The sequence below is a fragment of the Coregonus lavaretus genome, assembly GCF_964263955.1.
Source record: "Coregonus lavaretus genome assembly, chromosome: 25".
NCBI classification, from domain to species: Eukaryota; Metazoa; Chordata; class Actinopteri; order Salmoniformes; family Salmonidae; genus Coregonus; species Coregonus lavaretus.
Window position 1 is genome coordinate 34011979 of NC_140012.1, and position 10000 is coordinate 34021978.

The following is a 10000-nucleotide window of genomic DNA, read 5'->3' on the forward strand; positions in this document are numbered from 1 at the left end:
AGAGGGAGAGAGAGGGACAGGGACATAGACAGACACAGAGACGGAGAGACACAGAGACAGACACAGAGACAGAGATCTACAGTCTGCAGCACCCTAGTCAGTCTGCCTTGATCCCAATACACACTTGTACATGTGTGGAACAGGACAAATATAAGCACCCACCATATTATTTATTAATGATTATTATTCTATAGTATATTGGACCATTATAGATCCAGAGCCCAAGTCATTCACTCATTCAGTCACTCACTCATTCAGTCACTCACTCATTCAGTCACACAGTGCTGCTTAGTGTAGCAGAGAACACACTTAAGTTATTTGGCTGTCCCCATAGGAGAACCCTTTTTGGTTGCAGGTAGAACCCTTTTGGGTTCCATGTAGAACCATCTGTTTAAGGTTTCAACATGGAACTTAAAAGGGTTCTACCTGGAACCATAAACAGTTCTTCAAAGGGGGTTTCCTATGAGGACATTTTAGGTTCTACAGTTGAAGTCAGAAGTTTACATATATCTTAGCCAAATACATTTAAACTCAGTTTTTCACAATTTCTGACATTTAATCCTAGTAAAAAGTTCCTGTCTTAGGTCAGTTAGGATCACCACTTCATTTTAAGAATGTGAAATGTCAGAATAATAGTAGAGAGAATGATTTATTTCAGCTTTTTCTTTCTTTCATCACATTCCCAGTGGGTCAGAAGTTTACATACACTCAATTGGTAGCATTGCCTTTAAATTGTTTAACTTGGGTCAAATGTTTCGGGTAGCCTTCCACATGCTTCCCACTATAAGTTGGGTGAATTTTGGCCCATTCCTCCTGACAGAGCTGGTGTAACTGAGTCAGGTTTGTAGGCCTCCTTGCTCGCACACGCTTTTTCAGTTCTGCCCACACATTTTCTATAGGATTGAGGTCAGGGCTGCCACCCCCGTTCTTCACAGTTGGGATGGTGTTCTTTGGCTTGCAAGCTCCCTCTTTTTCGGCCAAACATAACGACGATAATTATGGTCAAACAGTTATATTTTTGTTTCATCAGATCAGAGGACATTTCTCCAAAAAGTACGATCTTTGTCCCCATGTGCAGTTGCAAACCATAGTCTGGCTTTTTATGGCGGATTTGGAGCAGTGGCTTCTTCCTTGCTGAGCGGCCTTTCAGGTTATGTCGATATAGGGCTCGTTTTACTGTGGATATAGATACTTTTGTACCTGTTTCCTCCAGCATCTTCACAAGGTCCTTTGCTGTTGTTCTGGGATTGATTTGCACTTTTCGCACCAAAGTACGTTCATCTCTAGGAGACAGAACCCGTCTCCTTCCTGAGCTGTATGATGGCTGCGTGGTCCCAGGGTGTTTATACTTGCATACTATTGTTTGTACAGATGAACGTGGTACCTTCAGGCATTTGGAAATTGCTCCCAAGGATGAACCAGACTTGTGGAGGTCTACCATTTTTTTTCTGAAGTCTTTGCTGATTTCTTTTGATTTTCCCATGATGTCAAGCAAAGAGGCACTGACTTTGAAGGTAGGCCTTGAAATACATCCACAGGTACACCTCCAATTGACTCGAATTATGTTAATTAGCCTATCAGAAGCTTCTAAAGCCATGACATCATTTTCTGGAATTTTGCAAGCTGTTTAAAGGACAGTAAACTTAGTGTATGTAAACTTCTGACCCACTGGAATTGTGATACAGTGAATTATAAGTTAAATTATCTGTCTGTAAACAATTGTTGGAAAAATGACTTGTGTCATGCACAAAGTAGATGTCTTAACCGACTTGCCAAAACTATAGTTTGTTAACAAGACATTTGTGGAGTGGTTGAAAAACGATTTTTAATGACTCCAACCTAAGTGTATGTAAACTTCCGACTTCAAATGTAGATTGCACAGTCTGTATGACTGTGTGTGTGTGTGTGTGTGTGTGTGTGTGTGTGTGTGTGTGTGTGTGTGTGTGTGTGTGTGTGCGTGCGTGTGTGCCATGTGCCATTAGGGGGGAGATGGAATTGGCACAATCTTTTAGGCACAATGCCATCTCAAAGCTAGGCCAAACGTTCAACACACACACACACACACACACACACACACACGCACACACACACACACACACTCTGAAGCCCAAATATTTCTCAAACCAGTAGATTTGTTTTGCCACGTTGTGTTTAAAGGGTCACTACTACTAACAGAGAGGGGTTATCTCCATCTGACATGATGCACACGCACCTGCACACTCACACTCACACACACACACACACACACACACACACACACACACACACACACACACACACACACACACACACTGACAGAAGGCTGTTTCTCTCCCCATGTCTCCTTGGTTTCACGACTGGGTGTCCACTCATATCGATTGAGACCTAACAAAGTGCCTAAATCCTTGCATGTCTCCCAAGAGGATAGAGTGTGTGTACCTGTGTCCGTGTGTCTGTGCGTGCTTCGGTGGAAGTTCTCTCCAATTCCATGAACTAGAAAATGTGCCATGAATGCTTCACTTATCAGAGATGTGTTGGAGTCTGTTACAGCATCGTAAGTGTCTAAAGGTTGAGTGGAGTCAAGAGCTCTTGGCTAGATCAGTGTCTGTCCCCGTGTGGAACGGGCACACTGCCTTTGTGTGTCTGTACTCCCATTCATATACTGAACAAGAATATAAACACAACATGCAACAATGTCAAGAATTTTACTGAGTTACAGTTCATATAAGGACATCAGTCAACTGAAATAAATTCATTAGGCCCTAATCTATGAATTTCACATGGCAGGGGCGCAGCCATGGGTGGGCCTGGGAGGGCATAGGCCCACCCACTTGGGAGCCAGGCCAACCCACTGGGGAGCCAGGCCCAGACAATCAGAATGAGTTTCTCCCCACTCTGGCAACAGCTCTGGTGGACATACCTGCAGTCAGCATGGCCTTTTATTGTCTCCAGCACAAGGTGCACCTGTGTAATGATCATGCTGTTTAATCAGCTTTTTGATATGCCACACCTGTCAGGTGGATGGATTATATTGGCAAAGGACAAATGCAAATTTGTACAGAAAAATTGAGAGAAATAAGCTTTTTGTGCATATGGAATATTTCTAGGATCTTTTATTTCAGCTCATGAAACATGGAACCAACACTTTACATGGTGAGTTTATATTTTTGTTCAGTATATTTGACAAGCATGTAAGATACTCTTTCCCTGACTATATCAAGTTTTTTGTAAAAATTGTTTTTAAACCAAGGCAATTGTTTTTGCCAAGAAGATAAAGCTTGAAAAAACAGCATCCCATGTCACGCATTGTGACAGACAACATCCCTTGCTGACCTCTCTATACAGTCCTAACGGGAAGGCAATGAACCACTGTATTGTACATCCTAAACAATTACACAGTTGCCATCCAATCAGACCTCTGGTTATAGCGCCACTTAGCCGGCTGGCCATGCAGAAAGACAATCCTCAAAAGGGTTGAAAATAAAGGAATGAGCACAGACTTAGACATAGATTAGAAATAAAGTGAGGGTGGTGGCGAGGAGTAAGAAGGGGAGGCCACTTTATGAAAGAGTGGAGAGAGAGTCCCCCACTCACGCTACACAATCACCACTGTTCATACAATATTGACATGGCACTAATGGCCTGAGCTCTCAGACTGACTGGGCAGTGTGGTGGGGGGGGCGGCCGGTGTGTGTGTGTGTTAGAGGGGCAGGGGCAGCGAGGCGAGGCGGAGATTGCGTGGATGGTTGGGCCGTACCCACTACCCAACCGTCTAGCCCCTTCACGACCCACAGCTAAACACACACACACACCATCCTATTTGTCTGTATGCATTAAGCTCAGACACTTGACCACTGCAACGATTAACTCCCTCAGAAGGACTAGACTACATGGAAGCTTTAATGACCCATGCAGACACACACATCCATACACGCATGCATACACAGACACAAAAATACACACACATACACCACCTTTGAATAATTACGGTGGTACTAGCCATTCCCCAAAACCCTGTAGCCATCCTCTCTCCTGCTCAATTCTAATTGTGTAGTAATCAGCTACACAGTAGTAAAGAAGTCTATAAAGTAGATGGCTACACTAAACAGAGTTTGGTACAGGGCTTAAGCTTTTGCTTCCCCACTCTTTCAGTGACCTGTTTGGAACATGGCTGGTGGTAGGGCCAGTGCCAGTGTCAGTAAAGGGCTTGTCTTTGGGTCTATATTTTTCTGGTTAGATCATGCTCCTCTGAACTACATGGTGAGGTGCGATATGGACAGGTACACCTAAAGGAAAAGCCATTCTCTCCTCAGTGACAGTGGAAAGGGTTTCATGGAAATTGGACTTCCCTTGGAGAGACTTAAAGTCATTACATCCTATAGACAGCCTATAGGGAGGAGGTCAGAGACAACAACCATTCCCTCAATGTGAGCAAGACAAAGGAGCTGATCGTGGTCTACAGGTAAATGAGGGCCGAACAGGCCCCCATAAACATCGACGGTGCAGCAGTGGAGCGGGTCGAGAGTTCCTTGGTGTCCACATCACCAACAAACTATCATGGTCCAAACACACCAAGACAGTTGTGAAGAGGGCACTACAACACCTTTTCCCCCTCAGGAGACTGAAAATATTTGCCATGGGTCCCCAGATCCTCAAAAAGTTCTACAGCTGCACCATCGAGAGCATCCTGACCGGTTACATCACCGCCTGGTATGGTAACTGCTCGGCATCCGACCGTAAGGCGCTACAGAGGGTAGTGAGTACGGCCCAGTACATCACTGGGGCCAAGCTCCCTGCCATCCAGGACCTATATACCAGGCGGTGTCAGAGGAAGGCCCAAAAAATTGTCAAAGACTCCAGTCACCCAAGTCATAGACTGTTCTCTCTGCTACCGCACGGCAAGCGGTACTGGCGCACTAAGTCTAGGACCAAAAGGCTCCTTAATAGCTTCTACCCCCAAGCCATAAGACTCCTGAACAATTAGTCAAATGGCCACCCGGACTATTTACATTGACCCCCCCCCCCCCCCCCCCCCCCCCCCCTTTGTTTTTACACTGCTGCTACTCGCTGTTTATTATCTATGCATAGTCACTTTACCCCTACCTACATGTAAAAATTACATTGACTAACCTGTACCCCCTCACATTGACTCAGTACCGGTACCCCCTGTATATAGCCTCACTATTGTTATTTTATTGTGTTACTTTTTAGTTTATTTTTTACTTTAGTTTATTTAGTAAATATTTTCTTAACTCTATTTCTTGAACCGCATTGTTGGTTAAGGGCTTGTAAGTAAGCATTTCATTGTAAGGTCTACACCTGTTGTATTCGGCGCATGTGACAAGTACAATTTGATCCATTCGCCCACCAGCGATGCACTGCATCCGAAACAGGCCTCACAATCCAAGTGTTAATTAGGACCTTTTCATTCGCCAGGTTGTCTAATGAGTGGGTTCAAGACAAGGGAGAGGAGAAAGGGGAGAGGGTGTGGATCCTAAATGGCACCCTATTCCCTGTATAGTGCACTACTTTTGACTAGACCCCTATGGGCACTGGTCCAAAGTAGTGCACTAAAATGGGAAAAGGGTTTCATTTGGGATGTCACCAAAGAGGTTTGTGGGTAACCACATCACTCCACTTCTCCTTTTCTTTCAGTTTTTCTTTTTCAAATGTCCCCAGCAGGTATGGGGTGACGAGTGCGATGGTGAAAGACAGAGAAAAAGAGAGAGGAGACACTGAGTCTTAATAGGCTGGCTCCCTGTTGCCCTGTGTTCATCCCAAATGAAACCCTATTCCCTACGTAGTGCACTACTATTGACCATAGCCCTATGGGACTGGGTCAAAAGTTGTGCACTGCATAGGGGATAGGGTGGCATTTTGGACGCGACCTCTCTCTTTGTTGCTGTCCACTTCCGCCTCAGTGGAAGGAATGGAAAGCCACTGTGGCCTTGACCTCCGAATATCCACTCTGCTGGGGTGACTCAAATGATGGGTTCTGGAGTGTCTGTGCCTGTGTGTGTGTGTGTGTGTGTGTGTGTGTGTGTGTGTGTGTGTGTGTGTGTGTGTGTGTGTGTGTGTGTGTGTGTGTGTGTGTGTGTGTGTGTGTGCGTAGGTGTGTGTGTGAGCGGAGTGAGGCTCCGAGTGTGCCAGCCAACCACTCAGCCCTCCCAACCAGTCAACTGAATTACTTCTCTATGGTAAAGCCTAGCTGCCCCTCGTTGGAAACCCAGACTGTGAAATGAACAATTTCTGTCCACAGCAGGTGTCCCTCAGCAGGATAACCTAACGATGTGTCATACTGAACAGAGGCTGTTATGATACTTAGTTTACTGTGTTTCATATTGAACAAAGACTAAAGCGAGGTAACGCTAGATACTTATGGTCATGGCCACTTATGTAGCTTTCCTTCCGACATTACCCAATCATCTCCCTTCTACCTTCTATTACTGAAAATGTACTCTGGAAGAGAGAAGAGCGGTAGCCTTGCGGTTAGAGCGTTTGGCCAGTAACTGAAACATCACTGATTCGAATCCCTGAGCTGACTAAGTGAAATATCTGTCGATGTGCCCTTGAGCAAGGCACCTAACTCCTGTAAGACGCTCTGGATACGAGCGTCTCCTGAAATGAAAAAGTAATGAACCTTAATGGAGAGTGTAAGGAGTTAGAGATAGGCTCTATCTTTACCCCCAAATGAGAACCTACCCCATGAGTCTTCTCCATGAAATTGGCCCCTTGTTTCTTCCTATCGATTCACACTACTGCACTGGTTAAAGCGAAGCGATGATCATTGTCTGCGTCCCAATTGGCACCCGTATGTAGTGCACCATGGGCTCTGGTCAAAAGTAGGGCACTATATAATGCATAGGGTGCCATTTAGGACACTACCGCTCTGTGGCATGAGGCTGAATTCCCATGTCTGATAGTGAGATGGTGCTATCACCATCAGATATTACATTATCTCTCCCACATCCCATGCTTTATGATTGACAGCTGCTCCACACTTATGTATGTGTGTGCATGTGCTCATATGTTCCTGTGGGTGTGTGTGTATGTAGCATCGTCATGCCGTACAACTCAGGATTGTGATTGGGATGGGGACCAGGGACTGTGAAATGGAGTTTCTCTCCGTCTCGACGAGGCAGGGTGCGGCAGAGTGCCCATGACGACCCATCAGAGAGATCTCAGAAACGGCGCCTAGTGCCGCACTCCTCGGATGAGTCCCAAATGGCACCCTATTCCCTTTATAGAGAACTACTTTTGACCAGAGCCCTGTGGGATACCCTGTGGGTCCTGGTCAAAAGTAGTGCACTAGGGAATAGGGTGCCATTTGGGACGCAACTCTCCTTCTCCTCAAACACTTTTTGGCTTCATCGTAAAATGGCTGCTCTGCGTCTCAGTTTATGCAAATGCACCTTGTAAAAATGTTGTTTCCAACTGATACACTTATATATATATTTTTTTTTTTTCTCTCTCTGGTAACAGTTTATTTGGATAGTCCATCCTCTACAGACTATCTACAGACAATTAGTAACATTTCAACTAACTCTCTGCTAACCCGAAACCTAGCTCTAACCCTAACCTTAACTCTTACCAGTGAAATGCCTTTCTTGCAAGCTCTAAACCCAACAATGCAATAATCAATAACTGAAGGTAGAACAAAACACACAAGATATAAAAATAAGAAGAACACAATAAGGTAAGTAAGCATATACTTTATACAGGGTCAGTTCCAGTATTGTATGTGAGTGGGTGTGTAGAGTCACTATAAATGTATGTGCATATTATGTGTGTGTGAGCAAATGATGGAGTGAGTGTTTATGTGTGTGTGTTTTAGAGTGGCAGTGTGCGTGAGTGTGTAGGGCCCTGTGAGTGTGCATAGACACAGTGCAACATTTAAAAAGTAATACAAGGGTCAAGTCAGATAGTCATTTTGTTTGCTATTTCGTTAGCTATTTAGTGGTCTTTTGGCTTGGGGATAGAAGCTGTTCAGGAACCTGTTGGTGTCAGACTTGATGCACCAGTACCGCTTGCCGTGCGGAAGCAGAGAGAACAGTCTATGGTTTGGGTGGCTGGAGTCTTTAACGATTTTCCGGGCTTTCCTTTCTTAACCCTTACCCTAACCCTAGCCCTAACCCTAACCTTATCCCTTAGGGTTAAATGTTATTCTAAACCTATCCCTAACCATAACCTTAGCAAACAGTTGCTTATCAACATATAGTTTGTTGACAGTATGACCATCTGCAGAGCATCTATAGATGGACTATCTGAACTATGACCCTCTCTCTTGCTCTTGAGATGCTCTCTCTCTCTCTCTCTCTCTCTCTCTCTCTCTCTCTCTCGCTCTCTCTCTCTCTCTCTCTCTCGCTCGCTCTCTCTCACTCTCGCTCTCTCTCTCTCTCTGTCTCTCTCTCTCTCTCTCGCTCTCTCTCTCTCTCTTTCTCTCTCTCGCTCGCTCTCTGTGAAATGGAAACTCACATGCTCGCACACACACACACACAGATAAGTCACTTTCTGTTGTGTGCGTGGCAATGGTGTGTGTGTGTGTACCAGCCAGCCCCAGAGAATGAGCTCATTTACTGATGTGGGAAGAAAATAGCCAGCTCTGTTCTCACGAATGCCTCCTGTGAATAAACCTGCCATCACGCTGGCTACAGGACATGCATTATGCCCCAGCTAAAGGCCTCTACATGCTGAGACTCACACACACACACCTCACTGGATGGCCAGGGCTGAATATGGATGATATAGAGGAGAAAAGGGAAAGAAACAGAAAGGGGCCATGCCAGTGTTTTCCTCTCCTTTAAATGAACAGCGCCAGGGTTCACCTGGAGTTTACTTGGCCTTCATTGATATATATCTCTCAACATCTCCTCATTCACATCCCTGCCATATAGTATAACTCAGACCAAAGACAGGGCTTAGGATGAAGAGGAATAGATGAGTGAGGAGAGAGGAAGGGAGAGGGAAAGGAGAAAGAGAGAGAGAGAGAGAGAGAGAGAGAGAGAGAGAGAGAGAGAGAGAGAGAGAGAGAGAGAGAGAGAGAGAGAGAGAGAGAGAGAGAGAGAGAGAGAGAGAGGTAGGGGGAGGGAGGGGAGGGGAGATGGAGAGGGAGAGAGAATGTGTAATAAAAGAGTGAGAGCGAGAGATGTACATTTTGTGTAAATTCTGGGGTATAAATGTTTCACATCTCTTCAGACACGAGTATCCTTCTCGTGTTATCATGGCGGTCAGTGGAAGAGTGGAGGAGCGAAGGAGAGGGGCGCGCCAGCGCTGAAATCTATTAACGCTCTCTTCCCTGATAACAAAAGAGAGAAGCTTCTTATCTGGTTGGCAGCTGCATGGAAGTGAATATATTAACATTTATGCTGCCCTTCTCCTCCCTCCCTCATTTTTGTGTCATCTCCATCCCTAGCTCCACCCACAGAGTGCCCCACCTCGCTTACTTTTGTGTTGTCTTCCTCCCTCCCTTGATCTCTATCCCTCCATTCTCTCTCTCTCTCTCTCTCTCGCTCTCTCTTTTACTTAAGTGCTGTTCAGCAGTTTCCTCCATTCGCCCATTACAGCGTAAACCACCACAGAGGAAAATAATAACCACTGCACACTCTCCCCTTGTCCCTCGTGCATATTTTGCATAAGATAGTAGGCTATTTGGTTGAATTATTGCAAGCATTCCCACATTGTCCCAGTATTGCCATCCCCTTCTCTCTAGGGCGTATCATTAACAAGACAACATCCCCCCTTTCTCCTCATTCTCTAGTGATGCATTCCAAATGTCATCCCATTCCCTACATAGTGCACTACTTTTGACAAGAGCCCTATGGGCCCTGATCAAAAGTAGTTCACTAGGGAATAGGGTGCCATTTGAGATGCAGTAACAGTCTTTAATATAAGTAAGCACCTTCCCAAATGTCCATTCAGTCACGCCTCATAGCTCTCACCTCATAATACAAGTTATGTCCTTTTGACAGTTTGTGTATTGCCACATCAAATCTACTGGTGGGAGAAATGAAAGAGTGAAACA

At 45.2% G+C, this 10000-nt stretch overlaps 1 protein-coding gene across 1 annotated transcript in view; it reads right to left on the reverse strand.

Moving 5' to 3' along the window:
* Nucleotides 1-10000, reverse strand: part of LOC311100893 (neurexin-1a-like) — a 393788-nt gene that overhangs the window by 96959 nt on the left and 286829 nt on the right. The window contains exon 20 of the mRNA XM_084141884.1: nt 2610-2641. Within this exon, the coding sequence (XP_083998010.1) occupies nt 2610-2641 (32 nt within the window). The remainder of the gene's footprint in view (nt 1-2609; nt 2642-10000) is intronic.